This window comes from Rhinoderma darwinii, chromosome 1, assembly GCF_050947455.1.
Source record: "Rhinoderma darwinii isolate aRhiDar2 chromosome 1, aRhiDar2.hap1, whole genome shotgun sequence".
Lineage (NCBI taxonomy): Eukaryota > Metazoa > Chordata > Amphibia > Anura > Rhinodermatidae > Rhinoderma > Rhinoderma darwinii.
The window spans coordinates 337,440,605-337,468,548 of record NC_134687.1 but is presented as its reverse complement, the minus strand read 5'-3'; the positions used below and the strand labels follow the sequence as shown (position 1 = coordinate 337,468,548).

The 27,944-nt window shown below is 41.7% G+C and overlaps 1 protein-coding gene across 3 annotated transcripts in view; it reads right to left on the bottom strand.

Moving 5' to 3' along the window:
- ADAMTSL1 (ADAMTS like 1) overlaps positions 1–26,463 on the bottom strand; it is a 341,136-nt gene extending 314,673 nt beyond the window's left edge. For all 3 annotated transcript variants that reach the window (XM_075825670.1, XM_075825676.1, XM_075825684.1), the window contains exon 1: positions 26,353–26,463. In XM_075825670.1, coding sequence (XP_075681785.1) covers positions 26,353–26,415 — 63 coding nt within the window. In that variant the 5' untranslated portion in view covers positions 26,416–26,463. The remainder of the gene's footprint in view (positions 1–26,352) is intronic.
- Positions 26,464–27,944: the final 1,481 nt, after the last annotated feature.

Sequence of the window (27,944 nt, the reverse complement as noted above, 5' to 3'; positions counted from 1 at the left end):
TCATTGACTACAGAAAAACCTTTGACAGCGTTGCTCATGTCAAATTATAGAATGCTCTCTGGAAAATGGGTGCTCCTGAACAAAAACTTAGATAAGATACTCAATTGTAATGTGTCTCTAAATACAAAGATCATAAATGCACAGGCCATGGAATTCTCTGTGGGTCTCTATGGATGTGAAAGCTGGGCAATAAAGGAGTCGGATAGGAAACTTATTGATGCCTTTGAACTAGGGATAGGCAATTAATCGAAAAATATTCAAAAACGAAATTCAGCGCCATTAATCTACGTAAGTCCCTGCTCTACCATTCATTAAATATTGCTGGACACGAGGCAGCGACGTCATCGCATCTGTCTGCGCCGCGATGCACAGACCAGAGCAAAAGAGGGATCTCCTTTACTTGTCATTGAAACAGGATTAGGTGAGTATGTATATTATTATTTTTATCAGGCACTATTGGGGGCAGCTGTGGGGGCATTATACAGCGTGGGGGCGGCTATGGGGGACTTTATACAGAGTGGGGTGCAGCTATGACGGCAGTTATGGGTCATTATACTGTGTGAGGGCAGCTATAGGTCCATTATACTGCATGGAAGTCAGTTATAGGGGCATTATACTATGCAGAGGCACCTATGGTTCATTATACTGTGGGGATGGCAGTTATGGGGGGCACTATACTGTGTGGTGGCAGCTAAGGGGGCATTATACTGTGTGGAGGGCAACTATAGGAGCATATTACTGTATGGAGGCAGTTATAGGGAACATTATAATGTGTGGGGGCAGCTATGTGGCATTATACTGTGTGGGGAGCACTATGGGGGCAATACACTGTGTGAGGGCAGTGTCAGGGGGTATATTATATACTAGTAGTATACAGCAGGCTCAGGGGATAAACATTAATTTAATAGCGTAGCATGCAAATAGGGGTGTGGCATGCAAAAGGGTGTGGTCTAAATAATCATATATTAATCGTGATCGAGGTTACATGTTCAATTAATCGTGATTTTGATTTAGGTCATAATGGCCCAGCCCTACTTTGAACTCTGTTGTTGGTCTGGTCCTAAGAGTATTCATAGAAAGAAAAGAAAACAAACAGATGGATCGCAATTGTCCAGACCGAAGCCGTCTTATATTGGACATATCATGAGAGGACCAACTTCGTTTGGAAAAGTTGAAGTGTAAAGAGGGTGAGGACGACCAGCAACAAGGTGGTTGCATACAATCACAGGAATTATGAATTTGCCCCTGAAAAGACTGAAGACTCAAACAGAAGATAGGACATTCTGTAGAAACACTATCCATACAGTCGCCAGGAGTAGGAAATGACTTTAACGGTAACTCAACGTATTGGACTTTAAAGAGTATACCCAGTGTCAGCCGTTTATTAATATTGCTGTCTAAATCGCCCGCTAATCCCTCGTGGCTGGGAGAGCTATGGCTCACACTGGAAGGAGAGTTCCGGGCTAACAATCAATAGGGGAAGGGAGAAAGCACTGCAGTAAAACTATCACTACACAGGGCTAAGAAGAGCAGGAGGAGTAGAAGGAACACCTGCAGACTAGACCGGAGGGGGGGTATTGTTATCTAGGCGTGACAGGCTGCTGATCCAGGCAGTGAGCCCCTTCATCCCATCACTGAAACACAGTAAGGGGAAAGCTCCCTCCTACCTCAGACTGTGACGACGGGTCACAGCTAACAGGAGAACTTCCGTACCCCGTGAAGGGGAATTGAAATCTGGCCATCCATGCAGTTTCGAGAAATAAAAGTATATTAGTATGTTTCTTTATGTTACATTTGCTAAACAATTAAGAAAATGTTCTGACATCAGACAACCCCTTTATGCCCAAGAGTATACCTGATGCTGTTCCCCAGCTAGCAGTCTCAAAAGTATAGTAGCATAGCATAGCATAGCGGGCTGTTTTAGGGACGGTGAAGCAAAGTAGCATAGCCTAGCAGGAACAGACTTCAGTGGCACCATGCCGACTTGTTGGAGAAGGTGCAGTTTGGCAGCCAGCAGAAACAATCAATGACTGGCACTTATTTAGTTTGTGCAGGTTAACCTGGGGTGCAGAGTCTATGGAATACCATGTTCTTCACCCATAACTCCTGCAAAAAGGTATATACTTTGCCAGTGAGATTCCCAGCTCACGGTCCCCAGGATAGTCCCTAATAGAAGGTTGGGCTGCAGATGGCAGAACCGTGTGAACCGTTTTGTGGTCAAACAGAAACGGGTCGGTAACAGACCACATCAGGTCTAATAATCGGAATCAGGAGGCAAGGTCAAAGGCAGAGTTCAGTACAGGGATAAATCAGATCAAACGGAGTCAAGATGAAAGCTGGGTAAACCACAGGAAAATTAAGAGAACCACAGGAACAATTACCAAGAAACACCACCAGGGTTGATAAACAAGAGAGCAGTTTCCCTTTAAAGGTCCAGGAGAAGTAATGTAATTTTTACACTGCCATAGTTAATTACATGCCACCTATCAGGGTCGTCCTTTAGGTGGGGAAAGTGGGTCCTGGGTTTCTTACTTGCCGCCCGCCTGATCTGTGGCGTAGCTTTAGGGGTTGCAATGCTAAGGTCTTCACGTCCAGGATACTATCTGGTGGGGCCGTATATATAAGCCTATCTCGTGTGATACTGTCTGCTAGGGCCTAGTATCTAAGTCTATCATGTATGATACTGTCTGCTGGGGCTTTGTATATAAGGCTGGGTTCACACGACCTATTTTCAGGCGTAAACGAGGCGTATTTGCCTCGATTTACGCCTGAATATACGGCTACAATACGTCGGCAAACATCTGCCCATTCATTTGAATGGGTTTGCCGACGTACTGTGCCGACGACCTGTCATTTACGCGTCGTCGTTTGACAGCTGTCAAACGACCACGCGTAAAATGACTGCCTCGTCAAAGAAGTGCAGGACACTTCTTTGGACATATGTGGAGCCGTTTTCTCATAGACTAGAATGAAAACAGCTCCAAAAACGGACGTAAAAAATGCCGCGAAAAACGTGAGTTTCCCTTGAAAACAGCTCAGTATTTTCAGACGTTTTTGGTCACTACGTGTGCACATACCCTAAGCCTATCATGTGTGATACTGTCTGCTGGGACTTAGTGTCTAAGTCTATTATGTGTGATACTGTCTGTTGGAGCCCTGTATCTAAGCCTATCATGTGTAATACTGTCTACTGGGGCCTGGTATCTTAGTCTATCATGTGTGATACTGTCTGCTGGGGCTTGGTATCTAAGCCTATAATGTGTGATACTGTCTGCTGGGGCTTGGTATCTAAGTCTATCATGTGTGATACTGTCTGTTAAAGCCCTGTATCTAAGCCTATCATGTGTAATACTGTCTGCTGGGGTCCTGTATCTAAGTCTATCATGTGTAATACTGTCTGCTGGGGCCTTGTATCTAAACCTATCATGCGTGATACTGTCTTCTGGGGCCCTGTATCTAAGAATATCATGTGTTCATGAAATCAATACATTAAATGGGCAGCATGGTGTCACCCCCACAAATCCTCAACTAGTACCTTGCTGGACAACCTGGTGGCTGGTTTTGCCTAGAACAAGCTGACCCCGCGCTTTCGGTCTGCTGTCCTAGTGGAAATCTCTCCTGGCAGTGTAGCGCTGGGACTGGTGAGTAATTGCGTGCACCCCACGCTATTCATATTTACTGGTATACTCGAGCACAGTGCATGGTCAACGTTTTATGGCATTCATATATCTCTTTCTTTGCATAGGGTAGAATTCTCACAACATTGGTGATTTCTGTGACGTGTTGGGGGACCACTATTAACCCTTGCCCTGGGCTAAAGACAACCCTGCCATCTATATCACTACATGTCCTTAAAGTGAACGGTCATGCCACCTGCAGCACATACAAACACAGGTGGCATGTACAGTCGTCTCTATTTTCTTACTTCATCAAAGAGAATGCATGTGGGAAAGACATTATGCATCCCATGCTCCTCACTGCTCCAATAAAACAAAGCTCCAGGCTTGCTTGGACTGCTCTAAGTTCCCTCTCTTAAATCTTTTGCACCTTCTGAATTGACCATATTGACAATCGCTCCCTTCCCTGCTGCTTGCTCCTGTCTTGCCTCAGCCATAAAATACAGATTTCTGAACACAACTATTCTATCGCATCAGTAAACAATATGGTGTTATTAGCCTCCAGCCAACAATCACACATTAAGGTTACATTCGGAAATACCAGCATGACATAATACAGGTTATTCCCGCATTTTAATGTCATGACCATTATTCTTGGTTAACTAGATAGTGTGTCTTTTTGTCGATATGTTATAGCAGAATCATGGCTGTACTAACATATGATGTCATCATTACACGCTACATATGATCCATATGACCTAGGAACCTAACGTTTATTTACATATCGAATTTCCCGGCATTTATGAAATATAATAATCCCTGTAATGACCTAACGGAGATACAGTAGCACCTAATGCATAGGACTACACTGATGCCCATTAAGACTGGACAGTCACATATATTTTTGTCTAAAAAAAAACTAATCATAAAGGTAAAAAACATATCCCAACATCTTTAAAATTGTTAAAACAGTGAAATAGCTGTGTGAAAATTCAAGGCTCATGCTCAAGCTCCGACTTGCATGGTCCCATAACACAGCACCCATAGTCTTGCCATAGGGACTCTGTGTGCCACCGTACAGGGTCCGTGCGCATGCCCCTGCCAAGTGCATGAGCCTTTACCGTAAGACTGTGGAGCTGTGGAATAGTCTGCCACGTGAACTGGTTTTAGGAGAAACAGAAATTCTTCCTTAGAGCAACTTGATATAGAAATGTTTACATTTCTCAATGGCTTGGCTAGTGTGGATCCAGTCTGATTCCTTTCCTCCGCACCCCCACTTGACCTTGACATGTAATTGTGTTAACGTTTGTTAGCCTTTGGTTAAACTACAGTTGGCATGACCAGTAATATTAGAATATATAGTTATCATCAGTCAACATTCTGTGTCTGCAACCCATTTTAAGGTTAAACATTACCTGCTGAAAAACCTGAAGGAAAACCACAGGGAGCAGCCATTGCTATTCATGAAATTCCCTAATAAATCCTTAAGGCTGGATTCGCACGAGCATGTTACGTCCGTAATGGACAAAACTTATTTCGCCCGCAAGTCCCGGACCGAACACACTGCAGGGAGCCGGGCTCCTAGCATCATAGTTATGTACGACGCTAGGAGTCCCTGCCTCTCCGTGGAACTACTGTCCCGTACTGAAAACATGATTACAGTATGGGACACTTGTCCCGCAGCGAGACAGGGACTCCTAGCATCGTACATAACTATGATGCTAGGAGCCCGGCTCCCTGCAGTGTGTTCGGTCCAGGACTTGCGCCCGAAATACGTTCCGTCCATTACGGACGTAACATGGTCGTGTGAACCCAGCCTTAAAGCGTCTCTACAGATAGGTGGCTATGTTTTTGTTGGGGTTCTGTTCATTTTTTTGGTAAGTATATTGTACTCTGCAGTACTATTCCTGGCAAAATTGCGGCAAATCGCGGTGAAAACTTATTTTTGGTGCGGTTTTTGGCTGCGCAGAAAAAATGCTGCAAAAACGCACAGTATAAATACACCCTAAACTAAGCAATTATCGATTAATTTATATAATTTTTTATTTTGGCAAAAATGCTGAAAAAAAGCAGTTCCGCTGCAGTTTTGATTTCTTTTTTTACAGCATATACTGATCATCATAAATGAAATAATGCAATAAATTTATTGTACAGGTTGTTACGGTCGTGAGAATACCAAATATATGTATATTATTTATGTTTTGGGACTTATGTCTAATAAAGTTTATTTGTTGTACAAAAATGTGCATTTGTGTGTACTTTAGTTACAGATTTTGTTTTACCACTTTAAAAAAAATAAAACAATTTCCCCCAAAAATATATATGTTTTGTGGCGCCATATTCTGAGAGCCATAACTTTTTTATTTTTCCATCAATTTATCGGTGTGAGGGCTTAAATTTTGTGCGGCAAGCTGTAATTTTCACCGATAAAGGGTAAATGCGACTTTTTGATCACTTTTTATTCCTTTTTTTTTGGAGAGCCAAAACAGCAATTGCATGTTTTCTATATATTTTTTTAACATCGTCTACTGAGCGGGTTAAGAAACGCTATATTGTGATAGTTCGGACTTTTACGAACGCGGCGATACCAGTTATGTTAACTTTTATATTTTTTAACATTGATTTAGGGAAAAATGGGAAAAGGGGGGGGGGGGTTTGAACTTTTAATATTTATTTTTGGAACATTATAAAAATCTTTATTCAACTGTTTTTTTTACATTTTTTTATTAGTCCCCCTAGGGTACTTGAAGCAGTGATCGTTGGATTGCTTGCATGATATACTGCCATACTAATGTCTTGCAGTATATCATATTTCTGACAGTCTTCATTGAAGCCCCAGAGGCAGAGCTTTAAAGGAGTACAAAGATGGCAGACCTGGGGGCCTTCATTAGGCCCTCAGGCTGCCATAACAACCATAGTCACCGGCCGATCCTGTCGAATAGGGGCGCGATGCCGTGTTCGAGGGGGAGTCACCCTGATTCTAACAATTTAAATGCCGCGGTCGCGATTGACGGCGGCATTTAAGGTGTTAAATGGGCGGAATCAAAGTGATCTTTGATTCCGCCCGTTGCAGTGAGGTGTCGGCTGTATAACACAGCTGTCAACCGCTGTGTATGGAGCGAGCTCAGCCTGTGAGCCTACTCCATACTTCCCCTTAACGGCTACCGCAAACTACGTGGTATGTCGTTAAGGGGTTAATTCCTCACAGTTTTTAAGACCTCTGCTTGTTGTTATTCAGTAGGAACATTCATTGTTTACTTCCAGTGGATAAAACTCTACAGGTGCTGGAATCGTTAGCAGACACAGCTCTGATACACATACTGCATCTGTAACGAGCCGTGCACCTGTGTGTCCATCACATGACCATGGACAGAATGTTATCCACCAGAAGTTAGGCTTCCTTCACACTAGCGTTACTATATGTTTACCTCACTTTCATCAGAGGAAGAGAGGATCGAAAGATTAAACAGAATGCAATGGTTTTGTTAGAATTAACATTGATTTCAATGGTAATTCTTTTGTTTCAGTTGCTTTTAGTTTGTCTCCGTTCGCTAGGTTTCGCTAGGTTTCCGTTTATTTCCAGGAAACAAAAGTTCTGCAGTCAACGGAAACCTAGCGAAACCTAGCGAACAGAGACAAACTAAAAGCAACCGAAACAAAAGAATTACCATTGAAATCAATGTTAATTCTAACGGAACTGTTGCTTTCTGTTTAATGTTTCGATCCTCCCTTACTCTGATGGAAGAGAGGTAAACGTATACTAGCACTAGTGTGAACTTAGCCTTAACAATGAATGTTCATACTGAATAGCAACAAGCAGAGATCTTAAAAACCATGAGGAATTAATACAGAAAGTATATTGGAAAATTGTATAACTTAATTATACACAAAATAACATTCATTTTCTGAAACCAGACAATCGCTGCATTTCCATTGTCAACCTACCTAAAATCTTGTACAGGACATAACAATATGCACATTCATAAAATAGTGTGTTGTTTGTACAGTATTTGTAGGAAACTGCTTGTTTACAATCACTGCTCTGTCACAAAACCTGTAGAGGGGATTTTAGACAATATGAGACCCTTCCAGAGTTCTGCATATGGAACCTTTTCATAATAATTGTGGTACTTAGTAAAAAGAGAGATATGTTACAGGAAGGGTCCGCTGGGGTTAGCCAGATTGCCAGGTAGGTAGGCTTGTAGGTGTGACATATATAAATGAAGGACACACAAGAAAATATTAAATATAATGTGCATTTACCAAATTAGAAAAGAGCTCAACTGAGCCCCCTAGTGTCTACAGATAAAAACAAACGTCATGTAAATGAGAACCAGACCTAGCTATGCTCCAGACCAAGATGGATTAACTAGATCAGCTATCAGACCTGATAACATAAGAATCAGGATATATTTCTATATTCATCTGGTAATAAAAGCTTGACCAACAAGGAAGGAGCATATCTCAATTTCCTTCCTATAGACAACCATACTTCTAATAGTGCAGAGACAGATCCACTGATGACAGGATCAAGCACATGGACAACTTTTCATTTCCTTACTATGGCTAAATGGAAGCAGTCATCTTCAAAGGTGTCGGGCTGGAGTGTTGAGTATACACATCCTCTATGTTATAAGACAGTGCTCAATTTCTCTACAGTACACAGAAGCCTTAGCAGAGTCATATATATCATGGATATGTACACAATATAGTATGGACACTGTCACAGTAGGATTCATGGTCTCTTGACTCTTTTCTTTCCTTATCATGACATCCAACCATTGTTTGTGTAGCATGAAATGGTTAAATAAAAGTATTCATAATGCGGTCACCCTATGTAAATGGAGGTAATCTTCTTCAAGGCATCATTCAACTCTGCGCTGTGTGGACTGGTGGATTCATACACAAGGGTGGAGGTAAGGATACAGTAAATCTGTATTGAAGCTTACATTTCACCTAATAGGGTGGTTTGGTATCTGAGAGGGGTTATTTGCTTTTCTTTGTTGATCCTCTACTTTTAGATAAGTACATATTGCATAAACAGAAATTATTTCAAATACTTTTATTATTGGAATTGCTGCCTTTATTTTCCTACTGTTCCCCAAAGTAGCCACGAGCAGAATACTGACTGTCATCTCCAGCTGCCTGTATTCTACCTCTGGCATGCAGACACAGGCTGTCGTAAAACAAGCTGGAAGGCTGATGGGGAAGGCACAGGGAGTTTGATCTACCTGCTCTATTATGGGATGGCTCTCCCTTATAAATATAATTCCAGTAATAACAGTCAATAAATATGTAATTCCCTAATCTACACAGAAAAAGGTATTATATTTTGCTATAAACCAGTATCACACACATAGATTTGATGCAGTTTTCGGTGCCGTTTTGGCTCCGTTTTTTGAGTCAAACACATGAATAAACACAAAAGAAAGGAGATGCACCAGTTTTTGTTAATACCTGTCCTTCCTTTCCAATCCACATCTGACATTGGCTGAGAAATCTGCACCAAAAACTGCATCAAATCTAATCTATCTATCTATCTAATCTATATCTGATAACACTGCAATGGAAAAAAGTCTGATGGAAATGTAAAGAGCAGTGGCCTATGTCTTTCCTAACACTAGACAGACAGAGATACTTTATTTAGAATTAAACTAAATCCATTTACTTTTCCTTTCAGCCATTGTTCACTCCAATTATGTAGCAAGACCTCAGAAGACATAGTAAATGAATTTGCTGCCTCTAAATAGATGACTCAAGTGATCTAACCACTCAAAGTGAACGCCTTGTTTGAAAGCCCTGCTGCCATGGCTGAGGTCCAAGGAGTTATCCATTCTCTGTATACAATGGCTCCACTTAGACCTGTGGTCATATGCTATAAAGAGCCCACTGAAATAATAGCAAGGGCTGAGTGCCACATGTTAGCAAGAGAAAGGCTTTCTGTCTGTGCCTGCTGTATATAAGAAATGGCAGAAAGAAGGAGCTTCGTCGCTCCACCTGCACTTGCTTTGATTTCAACATCAGCATCACATAGAACAAAGGGGCGCAGAACAAATGCAAATATGATTGAATATGCCTGAATGGAGGCAATCTGGCCCTCGATGAACATACAGATGTCAGTGGCAGGTCATAATGTCAGCTGGATTGCATTTACAGTAAATGAGAGTCAGATTGTTTTTATTGGCATTTTATTAAAAATGTAACAGAAGGAAAATCTGTTAAAGTGTCCATCCGGAAAAGTGTTGGAAGCCACTCCAAAAACTGCTCAAAGATGTGCACTTGATGAACCCCTATCAGGAAATCTATGGGAAATACCTCTGCTTTCCTCCTTGCCTGACAAGGGAATCTGCTTTACTCATTTTGACATCAGAGAGAGGAGGGACAGAGAAATGTTCTCTGGATATGAGGTTACAACCTTTTACAGGGGAAAAGCATCATAAAAACTCATGATTATCAGTCATAACTGTGATTTCCTTTTTGCCTACTACATATGGTAGTCTACTACTGCGGAGCTGCACAGTGCATTGAACAGATTAATGCTGGGTGAAAAGGGCTTGGTATCCGCTCTATATAACGTTCAGCTATAACATTTTGCAGCGATTGTGGAAAAAACGCAATTTGACCGCAACGTGTGAATCCAGACTAAGGATCTGAGCCACTTTGACAAGAACCAAATTGTGATGGATAGATAGACGACTGGGTCAGGGCATCTCCAAAAAGGCAGGTCTTGGTGGGTGTTCGCAATATACAGTGGTTTGTACCTATCGAAAGTAGTCCAAGGAAGGACGACCAGGGAACAGGTGACAAAGGCTCATTGATGCGCGTGGCAAGCAAAGACTAGCACATCTGGTTCGATCCCACAGAAGAGCTACTGTAGCACATATTGCTGAAAAAGTTAATGCTGACTGTGACAGAAGGGTGTGAGAATACACTGTGCATCACAACTCGCTGCGCTTAGAGCGGCCTAGCCGCAGACTGGTCAGAGAGGCCATGCTGACCCCTGTCCCCCTGCCCTAAGTACCTACAATAAGCTTGTGAGCACTAGAACTGGACCACGGAGCAATGCAAGAAAGTGTCCTGCACTATGGGAAGAAGGTAAGCCAGTATAGGCAGTGTGATGCTCTGGGCAATGTTCTGCTGGGAAATCTAGAGTCCTGGCATTCACGTGGATGTTTCTTTGATATGGGCCACCTACCTAAACATTGTTGCAGACCAAATACACCCCTTCATGGCAACAGTATTTTCTATATGCAGTGGCCTCTTTCAACAGGATATTGTGCCTACACTACAATAATGATTCAGGAATGGTTCGAGGAACATGACAAAAAGTTCAAGGTGTAGAGTTTGCTTCCAAATTCCCCAGATCTCAATCCAATCGAGCATCTGTGGGATGTGCTGGAAAAACAAGTCCGATCCATAGAAGCCCCACCTTGGAACTTACAGGACTTAAAGGATCTGCTGCTAACGTCTTGGTTGCGGATACCACAGGACACATTCAGAGGTCTTGTGGGGTCCATGCCTCAACAGGTCAGATCTGTTTTGTTGGCACGAGGGGCACCTATACAATATTATGCCGGGGGTTTTAACGTTATGAACGTTGAATTTGTATATACCAAATGTTAACTTAATAAATGATTATTGTAACTAAGAAATATAAAAGATTACACAGCTTTATTTAAATAGGGGCATCTGTATGGTGCTCATAAAGGACTAAACGACATAGTTCCACTTTAATACTTAGTAACATATTAATTACTTTGCTTTGGGTTCACATTTTATTTGCAACATGTTGTTCTTTACAGATAGAAAAATTGACATGAAAGGGCTTTTGTGAAGAAGATCCAGAAAATGGGACAAGCAGGGCCTGATATACCTAATTCCTGTATGACGTAGATTTCATTTCAGCCATCGCTACTTTTAAGATTTAGGTAATATGTGTGTAATTCCAATGTGACATCATCCTATGAGAAGTTATAAATTTATAATATCTGCTTTCAGCTGCAACACTTCTCAGTTCACATGAAAAAAACTGCCCCAAAAATGTACAACTATAAGAACAGAATGTGATATAATTGCCATGACTTCATCATATACTGTACACTACAGTTTTCTTGGAATGGTTAAATGGCTTGTTTTTAACTACAAGTGAACCCTGTTCATTAGCTCCACCAGTTCCAAGAACTTTTGGAACTTGACCCAATGTTAACTATGATCACTGATTCATAACACCCCTCCCCATGCTCCTGAAAATGACCAATTTTCTCAAGTGCTAGGTGTATACATACCATTAGGCCCATCCTGATTGTTACCGGCTGCTTTATTTACACAGGTTTGGCAGATTCTGTTATGATAGGAAATATTTCAATGGTATGAAAGTTTCATATAGGATCAATTTACCTGACCAAGTAAACATACAAGACTCGTCATGGCTGTTAAAGGCTATGTACACCTCTGAAAGAATTTTTTTTTATTACTAAATCAATGTGTTATGTGTTTTTAAGCAATTTTCAAATTGACCTATATTAAATAAAATAGTTTTACTTTGTACGATACAGCTTCTATGTATCCTGTGTACATAGAAGCTATATCGTTCTCTGTCAGCCAAATCCGTCAGCTCAACTGAAGGGGCGGTTTGGCTGAGAGCGGATCCTGCGTGTCTCTAACACAAAGCATCCAGCTAATATCGATCACGTCTTATGATATTATAACTTATGAATTTCCACATCTAAGCTATGAATTCCCTTCCAAAGGTGTACATAGCCTGATATTAGGGCATATACTAGGCATATACTACTTTTGCTTTATTCACAGATACACTATATGGACTAAATTATTGGGACACCTACACATTACACGTACAGGAGCTTTTATGACATCCTATTCTTAATCCATAGGCAATTATATAAAGTTCGCCCACGCTTTGCAGCTAAAATAGCTTCCACTCTTCTGGGAAGACTTTCTACTCAATTTTGGAGTGTGTCTGTGGGAATTTTTTGCCATTTATCTAGAAGAACATCTGTGAGGACAGACACTGATGTTGGGAAGAGGGCCTGGCTCGCAATGTCCATTCTAGTTCTTCCCAAAGGTGTTCGATAGTGTTGAGGTCAGGGCTCTATGTGGGGCTAGTCAAGCGCTTCCACACCAAACTCACCCAACCATGCTTTTATAGACTTTGCTTTGTGCAGTGTGGCACAGTCATGCTGGAACAGAAAAAGGCCTTCCCCAAACTGTTCCGACAAAGTTGGCAGCATATAATTGTCCAAAATGTCTTGGTCTGCTGAAACATTACAATTTACTGGAACTAAGGGACCTAGGCCAACCCCTGAAAAACAATCCCATAGTTTATCCCTCCTCCACCAAACTTTACAGTTGGCACAATGCAGTTAGGCAGGTAACGTTCTTCTGGCATTTGCCAAACATAGACTCGTCCATCAGACTGCCAGATAGAGAAGAATGATTTGTCACTCCACAGAACACGTTTCCACTGCTCCAGAGTCCAGTGGCGGCATGCTTTACACCACTCCATCCGATGCAGTACCATGCTCGGATTCGGGGAGTTCTTTAGACTATGTTCACACAGCGGATTGTACATGGCAGATCCAGCCGCAAAATCCGCCAAAGAATTATTCCTGCCATGAGCAGGATGGTTCCTACTCCCATTCACTTGGGAGGTTTGGGCAGAATCTGCCCGAAGATCAGGCAGGATGCTTCTTTTGTACACTAGCTGAAAAAATCAGCTAGCGGGAAAAAGAAGCGTCCGCCTCCTATTGAAATGAATGGGAGGCGGAATCCACCGCAAAAATTCCACCATCTGGACAGGACCTTAGAACGACCCATTCTTTCACAAATGTTTTTAATGGCAGAATGCATGGCTAGGTGCTTAATTTTATGCACCTGTGGAAATGGAACGGAATGAAACACCTGAATTAAATGATTAACCCCTTCCCGACATTTGTCGTAAGTATACATCATGGAAAGCAAGTGCTTCCCGCAATATGTCGTATACTTACGACAAATGGATGGCACTGGCTCAGAAGCTGAGTCGGTGCCATCATCCCCGGATGTCAGCTGTATGTTACAGCTGACACCCTGCTGTAATGGCGGGGACCGAAGTTAGCTTCGATCCCCGCCATTAACTCCTTAAATGTAGCAGTCAAAAGCGATCGCTGCATTTAAAGGGTAGCTAAATGTTTGACAAACTTCTGACATGTCATAGTGACATGTCAGAAGTTTGGATTGCTGGGGGTCCGAGCACTGAGACCCCCACCAATCTCTAGAACGAAGAAGCTGAAGCGCTCGCGTGGACGCTCAGCCGCTTCATGTCTGTTCGGCTTTTTCCGGAAAGCCGATGGGGTGTCGGGTGCTGGGGTGTCGGTGGCTGCAATGGCAACCGGAGGCCTAATGGTGGCCTCCCGGTCTGCCTAGTAGGGAAAACTTCCAGCCCCCGCCCAGAGGCGGGACCTAAAAGGCTTCTGTAGCCCTCGGCAAGATGGCGCTGGCTCAGGAGATGAGCCGGCGTCATCAGCGGTGGATGTCAGCTGTATGTTACAGCTGACATCCCGATCCCTGCCGATCGCTGCATCTTTGTGGTTGTCAGCAGATCGGCAGCTCTATGGCAACAGGAGACCTAACAATGGCCTCCTGCTCTGCCATTATAGAAGCCTATTAGGCCACGCCCTGAGGCGAAGCCTAATCGGATTGCTGTCAGTGAATGACTGACAGATCTAATACATACATTACACTACCTATGTAGTGCAATGTATTAGAAAAAAAATCTGGCAGTTGGACCTTCAAGTCCCCTAGTGGGACTAAAAAAAAAGTGAAAAAAAAGTTGTAAAAAAAATAATTACATTTTCAAGTAATAAAATAAAACACAATTGCCCTTTTTCCCTTATCAAGTCCTTTATTATTGAAAAAAATAAATTAACCATACATATTTGGTATCGCCGCGACCGTAATGGCGTAAACGATAAAAATATTATGTTATTTATTCCATGCGGTGAACGGCGTAAAAAAAACCCAGTAAAAAACAATACCATAAATTCTGTTTCTTGGTCACTTTGCCCTACAAAAATTGAATTAAAAGTGATCAAAAAGTCGCATGTATCCAAAAATGGTACCTATATAAACTATAGCTCGTCTCGCCTCATACAGCTCCGTCGACGAAAAAATGTAAAAGTTATGGCTCTCAGAACATGGCGACAGAAAAAAATACATTCTTTTTACAAAAATAATTTTATTGTGCAAAAAGTTGTAAAACATAAAAAAGTGCTATAAATTTGGTATCGCCGGAATCGTACTGACCCGCAGAATAAAGTTATCATGTAATTTATAACGCATGGTGAACGCTGTATTAAAAAAAACAAAAAAACTGCCAGAATTGCTGTTTTTTGTTCACCTTGCCTCCCAAAAAATAGGATAAAAAGTGATCAAAAAGTCGAACATACCCCAAAATGGTACCAATAATAACTACAGCTCGTCCCGCAAAAATACAGCTCTCATACCACTACGTCTATGAAAAAATTAAATTAGTTAAGGCTCCAATAAGTCAGGAAATAAAAATATGCGGTTGTGCAGGACCGAGGGGAACATTTCTTCTGTTTCAAGAGACGATTTATCAAGGTCCTAAAATTATGGAACCAGGAAGGCGAGGGCCCAAACATATCTGCTGGAAGCAAGGGTGCCCGTATTATACCAGGACAACACTTCCCAGCAAAATTCCCCAAACTGCAAAGGTGCGAAGTGTGGACCAAAAGACGGATAGGGAAGGATATTTATCAGTGCGACGCTGGTCTGTGCAGAAAGGATTGTGTCACAGCGTAACACACATCTATGGATTATTTTATTGTATACTCCATTATTATACCACCTGACTATGCCTCCACATTGTAAACTGAAATGCCAGTAAAACTCCAAACAAAACTACTACCAAGCAAAATCTGTGCTTCAAAAGGCAAATGGTGCTCCCTCCTGTCTGAACCCTACAGTGTGCCCAAACAGCAAAAAAAGGATTGTTTTTATTTTCACTGCCCAATTCTAATACAATCTATGAAACACCTGTGGGGTCAAAATGCTCACTAAACCCCTAGATTAATTCCTCAAGGGGTGTACTATCCCAAATGGAGTCCCTTTTGTGTAGTTTCCACTGTACTGGTACCTTAGGGGCTTTGCAAAAGCGACATGGTGTCAAGAAACCAATCCAGCAAAATCTGTGCTCCAAAAGCCAAATGGCGCGCCTTCCCTTGAGCCCTGCCGTGTGCCCAAACAGCAGTTTATGACCACATATGGGGTATTTACAAATGTTGGGATTCTTTTTTTCTTTATTTGTTGAGAAAATGAAAAATGTTGAACTAAAGCTACGTCTTATTGAAGAAAAGGGATTGTTTTTATTTTCACTGCCCAATTCTAATACATTTTATGAAAGATCTGTGGGGTCAAAATGCCCACTACACCCCTAGATTAATTCCTCAAGGGGTGTAGTTTCCTAAATGGAGTCACTTTTTGGGCGTTTTCACTGTTTTAGTCCCTCAGGTGCTTTGCAAATGTGACATGGCCTCCACAAACCATTCCTGCTAAATTTGAGCTCCAAAAGCCAAATGGCGCACTTTCTCTTCTAAGCCCTGCCGTGTGTCCAAACAGCCATTTATAACCACATGTGGGGTATTGTTTTACTCTGGAGAAATTGCTTTACAAATTTTGCGGTGCCTTTTATCCTTTAGTTCTTGTGGAAATGAGAAAAAATTAGCTAAACCTACATTTGCTTTGAAAGAATGTAGATTTTCATTTTCACGGCCTACTTCCAATAATTTCTGCAATAAACCTGTAGGGTCAAAATGCTCACTATACCGCTAGATCATTTCCTTGAGCGGTGTAGTTTCCAAAATTGGGTCACTTTTGGGAATTTCCACTGTTTTGGCACCGCAAGAGCCCTTCAAACCTGACATGGTGCCTAAAATATATTCTAATAAAAAGGAGGCCCAAAATCCACTAGGTGCTCCTTTGCTTCTGATGCCTGTGCTTCAGTCCATTACCACACTAGGGTCACATGTGGTATATTTCCCAAAACTGCAGAATCTGGGCAATATATATTGAGTTGCGTTTCTTTGGTAAAACTTTCTGTGTTACAAAAAAAATGGATTAAAAATTAATTTCTGGGAAAAAAAATGAAATTTGTACTCTACTTTGCTTTAATTCCTGTGAAACGTCTAAAGGGTTAATAAACTTTCTAAATGCTGTTTTGAATACTTTGAGGGGTGACGTTTTTAAAATGGGGTGACTTATTGGGGGTTACTAATATATAAGGCCCTAAAAGCCACTTCACAACTGAACTGGTCCCTGAAAAAATAACCTTTTGAAATTTTCTTTAAAATTTGAGAAATTGCTGCTAAAGTTCTAAGCATTGAAACGTCCTAGAAAAATAAAAGGATGTTCAAAAAATGATGCCAATCTAAAGTAGACATATAGGGGATGTTAATTAGTGACTATTTTGTGTGGTATAACTGCCTATCAAACAAGCAGATACATTTAAATTTAGAAAAATGCTAATTTTTTAAATGTTTCACTAAATTTTGGTGTTTTTCACAATGAAATACTAAGTGTACCGAGCAAATTTTAACAGTAACATAAAGTCCAATGTGTCACAAGAAAATGATCTCAGAATCGCTTGGATAGGTAAAGGCATTTCGAAGTTATTACCACATAAAGTGAAACATGTCAGATTTGAAAAATGAGGCTCTGTCAGGAAGGTCAAAAGTGGCCAAAGCGGGAAGGGGTTAAGAAGAGTGACCCAATACTTATGTCCATACAGTGTATGTGAGAATTTGAATTCTGAGAAACAACCCCAATGCCCCATATGTTCAACATTTCTGGTTTATTTTTCTTGACAAAAGTCAATGATATCCTGGAAGTCAGCAAGTTGTGGCCGATGGGGGCCTGCCCCAAAAACAGGACAGATGAAAGGTAACACCCTTTACTGCACACTTAGTAAATGATTAATAACCCAAAAATCTCTATATTAAAGGACAACATTTGTCCAAATACCATATTAGGGCATAGGAACATCATAGAGGGGGTCCCCCTCACGACCCCCTTTTATCAGTCAGAGATGGGAGCTGATAACATACTGTGGCTCTCACTCTGGCAGACTTGGGCCATCCATGTATTAGATGGACAGCTATTCATCTGAATGGCCACCATGTAATGCTACATTTCCCCTGTAGCGGGCACTGCAGGAGAAATCAGGCAATGGCAACTTCCCCTGGCAAAAGCAGCTATTTGTTAGGGATCTCAGGAGCTGGATGACCAGCGATCACCTAAACATTACGGCTCTCATATTAAAAGGGTTGCCGGTGATGAGACAACCCCTTAAATTTAAGTTGTCTGCTGATAGCCATCTCCACTCACCACCCCATAAACATGCATCTTTATTTCAGTGAGGAAAACACTTCTGGCAGCATCTTGTCTTCCAACAGTAGAAAAGAATCAGACATGTTGGATTTCTTCATTCAGGGGACAGTTGGGAGGCCCCCATACACATAAGATTGGCGCCATATCCCGCCAACATCTAACTAATGCGTATGGACTGCTTTTTCCATTGCATTGTGGATTACCTAGATTGCAATAATTAGATTAATAATCAACAAGTAATAGCAGGGATATGGAATTAAAATCGTGTCTTAAACTTACACACAAAGGAACGAAAAGTTGAAAATATTAGAAAGGAGTAACGGGAGTCTGGATATTAAGACTATACTACCAATGTGGACACATGACAATAATCAGTGCTTCTGGCGTAAATTGTATTAATCTTTTCCAGAATGATAGGAGCAAAGCCAGAAGATGATCATATGAGTCTCTCAGGATAAATTAGAATTTACTTTGTTTTAGATTAAGCCCAGAGACCTGAGTAGATCCCTGGCGGTTAGATGTGTAGAGAAACCGCAGTGTCCTTATAGATGTGTCTTTTCCATCATTGCTAAGCATACAGAAGAACCACGCATGAGGCCTGTCATTCCCATGAAGACATTTCGGCAAAGCTTTATGTAATTGTCCTGGCACAGGCATCATACTGCTTGGCTCACATATTCCAATGATGCTAGCCAGGGTTTCCAGTTTAAAACAGATTCATAAAATCACAACTGCTATTCAATTTGTATCCAGCCAGCTGCCTATGATTTATTTTCTTATGAAGATAGAAATAAGTTAAAGTACAGCTCCACTTTCACAGAGGTTTCCCACACAGGATAACGCTCGTTCATCGGCTGATCGCATCTTATATGCGAACCAAAAAATGGCCATTAGTCGGCAGTATATCTCCCTGTGTAAACGGAGATGTGCTGCCGACATGATAGAAATGTATGGGGATGAACGATCATAGTAACCATCACCGACGATTGCTCCTTGTGAATGGAGCAAACGAGCGCCGATCGAAGTGCTGTATTGTCCATCATCAGTATCGGCCTGTCTAAAAGGACCTTTAGGTTTTTAATCTGGTTTTGGCTACAGAAGAAAAAGCATTAAAACAAATGCACCATGTAAAGGCCTTACTATATGCTTGTGCACTTGCTGAGGACCTGGTAGTAATATCCTGCTGGCGTAACTAAATAAAGTGATGCCATTTATAGCTTTAGTTATGAAGCAGGCATCTGAAGTTGTGAATGTCACTTTATGCATTGTTTTTGCAGGTCACTAGCAGCTAAAGCTAACCATACACATTAGATACCTGACTGAAACCTGACGAATTTGATGGAATCTATATGTATGATAACAGCACAAGTGTCTGGACATCTCCATTGGGTAAGAAGTTAAATTGAAACCAATCTGATGCTTTGTTCTGTGGAGGATAAGTGACAGCATATGTGGTATACTGGCAGCCACTTATCACACTCCTCCAACTAGGGCAACATGCCAGTTCAGTTACTATTTAAAGAGGCTCTGTCACCACATTATAAGTGCCCTATCGCCTACATAAGGAGATGGGCGCTATAATGTAGGTGACAGTAATGCTTTTTATTTAATAAAACGATCTGTTTTCACCACTTTATTAGCGATTTTAGATTTATGCTAATGAGTTGCTTAATGCCCAAGTGGGTGTATTTTTACTTTAGACCAAGTGGGCGTTGTACAGAGGAGTGTATGACGCTGACCAATCAGCCTCATGCACTCCTCTCCATTCATTTCCTCAGCGCATAGGGATCCTGCTAGATCCTTATGTGCTGTCTTATACTTACACATTAACGTTACTGAAGGGTTTAGACAGTGAATAGACATTCCACATCTAAAGTAAAAACACGCCCACTTGGGCATTAAGCAACTCATTAGCATAAATCCAAAATCGCTAATAAAGTGGTGAAAATAGATCGTTTTATTAAATAAAAAGCACTGCTGTCACCTACATTATAGCGCCAATCTCCTTATGTAGGAGATAGGGCACTTATAATGTGGTGACAGAGTCTCTTTAAGTAAGTGGAGGGGTTCCCCGCTTTGGACAATGTTAGAAGGTTCCCTTGAAAATAAGCTGATAACAAAGTGTCCTCCTGGTAGGACCCCCAGCGATCAGCTATAATCTGTGTGGGAAACCTAGCAGTAATGGCCCTTTTACACTGGCCAATTATCGGGCAAACGGGCGTTCACAAAATGCTCGTTCCCTATTATTGCCTGTGTAAATAGGGCAACGATCAGCCAATGAACGAGAAAATGCTAATTTATCGGCTGATTGTATCATTTACGCAGCTTAAAATATTATTGTTGTCGGCAGCCTATCTCCCTGTGTAAACAGGGAGATGGGCTGCCGACATGATAGAAATGTATGGGGATAAGTGAGCAGAGTCACGAGCGCTTGTCCCCATACATTGCTGATAATAGCTCCTTGTGAAAGAAGCAAACGAGCAGCGATCAACAAGCTGTCTCGTTGATCGGCGCTCATTTACAGCAGTCGACTACGTTATTGATTACATCAAAACGACCCTTGCACAACGGAGACAAACGGAAACCATTGGCACCGGATCCGTCACCATTGAAAGCAATAGTGATGGAAACAGAAACCTATGGTTTTCGTTTGTGTCTGTCAGGGCTCCGTTCCAACGGAAAGCTCAGACGGAATGTCAGAACGGAGCCCTAGCGCAGATGTGAATGAAGTCTTAGAAGGGTCCCTGGACAATAAACTGATCACAAAGTGTCCCCCTGCTGGGCCCTCAGCAATCAGCTGTAATCTGTGGAGAAACCTGGCAATAAGTGTTCAATATCCCTGCAGCGCCATCACAAGGGAAACTAAGTATTACACAATGTCTATTCACATCAACGCAGGGCAGGACAGGTCCTTCAGAGCGAGTGATGCTCTTTGTTGCTGCTCTCCACTCTAGCAAAGTGATGAAGCTAATGAACAGAGGACCCCACTATATTAACTGAGACGTCCCTAATAGGGTTTATAAAAATTGGTTTTCTAAATTGGAGAATTCCTTTAAGGCCTTGGAGAAATCTTCAAATTATCTTTTTTTAATTGCTTAAATTAATATTAGTATATTATGACTTATTACCTTGTATGTATCATATAGACCAATTAACTATTGTGAACACTGGTAGTCCTATATATACCTGGGAAAGAGGAAGACACAATAGATGACATTATTTTGGATACCGCTGGTACTTTCTGGTGTCGGTCAAATGTCAAAACATGTAAAAAAAAAACAAAACAATGAAAAATACCAACATGGGAGAACCCTAGATTCCAAAGTAGAGTCACCAGAAATGATCTCTCCCTCATTGCTGCATGGCACAGGGGTTCTGACCAGGATCAGCATTTGATGCAGATGGCATGTTCTCCTCATGTTTATGTGGGTTTCCACCAGGTACTCCGGCTCACTTCCACAAACCAAAAACATACTGGGTGGTTAATTGGCATCCTAATTAATTGTTCCTAATATGTGTGTGAGTTAGGCCTCATGCATATGACATATTTGGTATCCGTACCACAGGGATACTGAATACAGCAACCATTAATACAGGACCTCCGAGTGCCTCTAATTTTACACGGAGGCACTTAAAGGGGGACTGCTCCATCACATGCTGTTATATGGAGGTATTCCCTACTAGAGCAGAATAAGCTGCAAAATAGGTCCGTAATATGGATCCATAGTGCACTCCATGCACCGTTGTATGCCACTGTGTACATATATCATTAGAGAAATTAGATTGTAAGCCCCACTGCGAAAAGAAGTTGACACTAAGTGATAGCAGTCTTTCTACAGCACAACACTAGCACCCACTTAGCAGAAGACCGAGGGTCCCATGAAGGGGAAACCCCACCAACCTTAATTCATTTTAACCCTTTTAAAATGAATAAATAAAATCAACAGGTTTAATAAATCCTGAAATGTAAATTGAGCGTCTTAAAAATAACATATTGAGAAAAGTCATATGGGAAAAAAAATGTTACTATTTGTTTAAATCATCTAAAAGTTCAAAATAAACAACCTTACATGCTAATACATATAGATTTAGAAAAACAAAACCTGCTTCGTAGACATCCTTTTATTTTGTTTAATAAACGTCAAGCTGTCTATTGAAGAAATGGTTAATGTATCGTGCAAGGTTGGCCCTTTCTGCAAACTGTTACAGGGCACTAGATACACTGTTATGTCTACCCACTGGCAGAACAATACGTAATAACAATATTTTCAATGTAAATGCAGAATGCTGTCTGCTGCCGGGACATTCACAGATCCAGTGACAGGCAGTAAAGGTCCAGCTCTTTAGTTGGCACATTGTGAGACTTGCCTGGCACAGTTGGTTATATTGCAGCCCACTCCTCATCTATATCAGCAAACACCATCTAGTGCTCTCCAATCTCCATCTACACGTTTGCTTTACGCTGCATGCTAGCCTGTAGTTAACACCACTTACCAGTTACTAGATAGCATAATTGCTTGCTGGTATTCTTACTTGGCACCCATTCAACTTTAACATCCTTTCAAGCTAGAATGCAGCGTAGGGAACTAGCCATGAACCAGATCCATCCCTACATTCCCCAGGAAATTAATATTTCCCATGCAGAACGTTACAATCCCTTTTACCCCAAGAATATAACTGTATTATTAGATATGTGCAGCATCCTGATCAAAGCCAGGGAAATCCTTTAGCCTACAGGTCGTATGTCCAATCTCCACCTGCCCTTGTTAGTTGTATATCATAGATGAGCCTGGCAATGCCACTGTGCATCCAATATTTTTCATTTCTTACTATGAGGGCAATATATTAAAACTGGGCTTTCATACACCAGTCTTAATAGAAAGAAAAATTGGAGTAAAGTGTGACACATTTATTAAGAGGCAAAGGTCACAACTCTCACCTGGACCGTGCGCCACGATTGTGGCGCAACAACAGCGGCCATGCGCCATACATTCCCCCCACGTCACCCATAACATAAAAAAACACATACTTACCTCAAGGCTACTCTTCTCCCCTCCGGGTCCCTTCATCCTTCCAGTGCGGCTCATACAAGGTCCCGGCGTTGAGCAGCGTCAGAACCTTATATGCGATGCAGCGCTTCAACGTCATCAGTGCTGTGTCGCATACAACGTCCTGGCGCTGCCCAACATCATTATGTTGCATGAGCTGCGCTAGAATGATGAGGGGAAGAGGAGCGGTGAGTATAATTTTTTTTAAATGTATTTAAATATCCAACGGGGGGAAGGGGGGCAAGTTACGAGCCTCTACCTTGCTGTGCTAGGAGCTGGCGTTGATTTCCACTATAATTTACGACAGTTTTCTAGTGTAAATGATAATAAATTTTTCGGGCCGCAGTGACCAAGCCCTTTTCCCCGAGGCCACACCACCTTTCCACAAAAGTGGTGAGGGTGGCACAAAAAGGCTATACTTTTGGGCCCTTTTGCAACTTTTCTATGCCAAGGAAACTGGGTAGAAAGGTTGATAAATTACCCCCAATATGCTATCTGCCCGCTATTCAGAACCTAGGAATGACAAATCTCTCTAGTTATGCATGTAACAATATTGCAGTGTAACTAGCACGTTGACAGTACCATTTAGAAGGCTGGGTGGGGATCACTTGTCAGTCATGGGGAACATATTGGCTGCCACCCAGCTTTCCCTTAATCAGTTACAACTAAGAATTGATTGAAAAGAAGCTTTGACAGCTTGACAGAAGAGGACAACTCAAGGACTTAGAGGAAAGAACATACCCTGAGGTTGTGTTGGGCATTACTGGGCAATAAATCCATGCCCTGTCCAGAAGATATTTTAACTCCTTAATTTCCTGAACCGTAAAGGGGTTTTCCAGGATTTAAAATACAATGTATATGGGTTTAAAATGGTAAAAAAAAATATTTTAGAAATACTCACCTTACCGATTCTCACCCGTTCCTGCATTGTCAGTGTGCTCAGTCCCAGTGAGTGGTGGGAGACTAAGTAGACTGGCATTGCAGGAGCTGGTAAGCTGAGTACAATGAAAAGTCACCCTTTTAAGCCCATGTGAAACTTATTAAAACTCCTGTAAACTTTCCTGCCTGGTTAGCAGTGTTTGCAGCGTTATAGAGGATCTGTCACCCACTGAAGGGCCTCCCAAATTCCCAGGCCAACAGGAAGCACGAGCTGTATGTAAAATAGTGTGTCCTTCACAGCTCACAGATGGCTATTAGCGTATGGTATAGACGCCTTAGTATATAGAGCTCTGTCTGGTAACAGATGACGAGGAGTCATCACACATCACACAGAATTGATGTCACCTGCTACAGGTAAGTGCAAAGTGGTAAGAGGGTAATTACATATGAATTGTGACCATTTTTGCCAAAATCGTGGCAAAGAAATCTGCCAAATCACGACAAAACTTGCACTTGTGAATAGATCATAATAAAAAATATTTTTGGAGTCGTCGGTATTTATTTGAAAACAGATCCGGCATTGGTGGTCACGGCTCGAATCAGAAACGAAAAGCCATGACGCGTGTGAACAAAGGCTTAGATACGGAAGTATAAGTGGCGCGAGCATCTGCGCCATATTTACAGAGCATCAGGCCACTATTTTTGAATATTTTCGTCAACATTTTTTCATTTGGGGGGTTGATTTCATCTCTCACAAACATGCTCCAAATTGATATAGTACACAAGAAACGGTTACCCAGCCAATGCAAAGTGTCCAAGTTCCGCTGCAGATTAATGTGAGAATTCAGCGAACACCTGGTGAATAAAAAGTTGGCGAACTGAGATTTTTATAAATATGTCCCAAATTCTCTTGGATTACTGATACAGTGTGCTGCAATACTCCCCCCCCCCCCCCCACAACTGGTTCGGTAGGCACAGCCAACTATGCCATAGAAGCACATTCATATACAAATACATTGGCAACGTATGAGATTCACCACCCGATATCAATTGTTACCGGTCCGGCAAGATCCTAATCAGATTACAGCCTGAAAGTAACAGCAAACACCCAACGTGTCTGATCCATTTTTCATCAATCTTCTTTATCACGGATCCAGATCATGTCCAGGGACAGACTGGCCCATCAGAGGACCATCGGATCTTATGTTAGTCCCAAGTTTTGCCCCAGTAATAGTGCCCTGCTACAACAGCACCCAGCCAACAACTCTATCTCTATCAGCTCATTTTCATCACACCTTCAACTACTGTACATGGGCACCTGTACCCAATGTCCGACCAGGCAGCCCACTCTGCTGGGGTACAGTCATACAAAAGTCACTAGTACTACATCTTGCTCTTAACCCTTGCTGGGCATAAGCCTCCTTCTGATGAGAGGTTAGTATAAAAGAAGCTCTGAATGACTTTACCATATGACCATAGTACAGAATAGCTCTGGAATCATGGACACTATTGAAGGGAATAACATTGCAAATAGTAACACATACAAGTTTATAAACAGATAGAAACATAACAAAAAACATGCAAACATAAACCTATATCCAAATAGAGATTAAGAAGAATTATAAATCCCAGCAAACCAATGATTAGTGCAGCAGGCTGAGACTTGTAGCTCCATAACAGATGAAGTATAAGACGTGCCACCCATAGCTGGTCAGCTAGATCTAAAAGTGGCAGCACCACTCAGCATCACCGAATGCTAGGACTTGTAGTCCCACAGCTGATGAAGCAAAAGAAAGGCAATTTATGGCTGGTCAATATCTGGAGAACTACAAGTTCCAGTGAAGGATGCCTGGCAGTCCCATAGCAGATGATGCAGGTGCATGGCAATACGTGGTTGGTCAGCTTGTGTGGAACTGCAAGTCCCAGCAACACTGATTGGCATGGCATACTGAGACTTGTAGTCCTAATTAAAGCTAAATAGAGAAGACCTGGCAGGTTTGGAGATTGGGAATTGTAGTCCTACAATAAATGGGAAGAGAGAAAATCAATGCATCTTATAAGGCAGCACAAGTCCCAGGATGCTAGGTGGTGTGGATGATGGTACTTTTAGTCCAGAAGAACTACAGGTCCCAGCCACCCTGACTGGTATAGATGCTGAAACTATCCCCAGAAGATGGAGACGAGGCAGAGGAACCTGTTACTGTGGGCACAGTGCTGCACCAAGCACGCAGTAAACCTACTATTATGCCAGCCTGCAATACCCCATCACATCTACCACAGCAATGACAGCAGCGCCAACCTGTCACCACTGGCAGCATGAGCACTGCCAGCCACAACTCTCCAAGTGCAGCAGAAAAGTCCCGACCATAAGAGCAGTGGTAAAGAAGTGGCAAAGTATTTACCAGGAGGAGGCACGCCACGGCCAGCAGCAGAGTGCCCGTCACTGTCCCACGGCAACATTCCATAACTGTGAGCGGGAGGGACGGAGCTGAGGAACGGCTGTCACATCCAGCTCTGCTGCTCACACTGCTGCGAACCCTCCACACACACCGGCTCTGCTCACATATCCTCAGCCAAGGGGCGTGTGGTGGGGGGCTCAATGGAATCTCTCTGAGAGCAGGCAGCCAGCCAATCAGCCTGCTGCTAATCACACAGGCACAATAACCAAGACGGCTAGTGAGGGAGTGGGGGACTGCCAGCCTGCCAGCCTGCCACACTGCACTGTCCCTGTACTACTGGTCTGAGGTGTGACTACAGGCTGGGGAGCCATGTGTGACAGCAGGGAAACACCACTATCCAATATCTATCTATCTCTATCTATCTATCTATCTATCTATCTATCTATCTATCTATCTATCTATCTATCTATCTATCTATCTATCTATCTATCTATCTATCTATCTATCTATCTCATATCTATCTATCTATCTATCTATCTATCTATCTATCTATCTATCTATCTATCTATCTATCTATCTATCTATCTATCTATCTATCTATCTATCTATCTATCTATCTATCTATCTATCCCAGGGGTCTCAAACTCGGCCGTGTAAGTGGGCCACTTTGACAGGCCGCATTACTTTCAAATTTGATACAATACAAAATTATTGTTAATCAATTAGCCATGTGTGACAGCAGGGAAACACCACTATCCAATATGTATCTATCTATCTATCTATCTATCTATCTATCTATCTATCTATCTATCTATCTATCTATCTATCTATCTATCTATCTATCTATCTATCTATCTATCTATCTATCTATCATCTATATATCTATCTATCTATCTATCTATCTATCTATCTATCTATCTATCTATCTATCTATCTATCTATCTATCTATCTATCTATCTATCTATCTATCTATCTATCTATCTATCCCAGGGGTCTCAAACTCGGCCGTGTAAGTGGGCCACTTTGACAGGCCGCATTACTTTCAAATTTGATACAATACAAAATTATTGTTAATCAATTAGCCATGTGTGACAGCAGGGAAACACCACTATCCAATATGTATCTATCTATCTATCTATCTATCTATCTATCTATCTATCTATCTATCTATCTATCTATCTATCTATCTATCTATCTATCTATCTATCTATCTATCTATCATCTATATATCTATCTATCTATCTATCCCAGGGGTCTCAAACTCGGCCGGGTAAGTGGGCCACATATAGAAAAAATGGGAATTTGACAGGCCGCATTACTTTCAAATTTGATACAATACAAAATTATTGTTAATCAATTAGTTATTTGAACCACTATATTACTATAATAATAATACTACATTACTATAATAATAGCACTAGGTTTAAAATTTGAGATATTTCTCCACGTGCCTATTTCAACAATCCAGTTTTCCAGTTTGTGTCGCTAAATGCAGTCCGGCGGCTCAGTTGGCAGCATTTGGCAGACACACATGTAACGATTGGGCAGCCCCTTTTTAGATAGTGCCACAGTGCCCTCTGTAGATAATGCCACA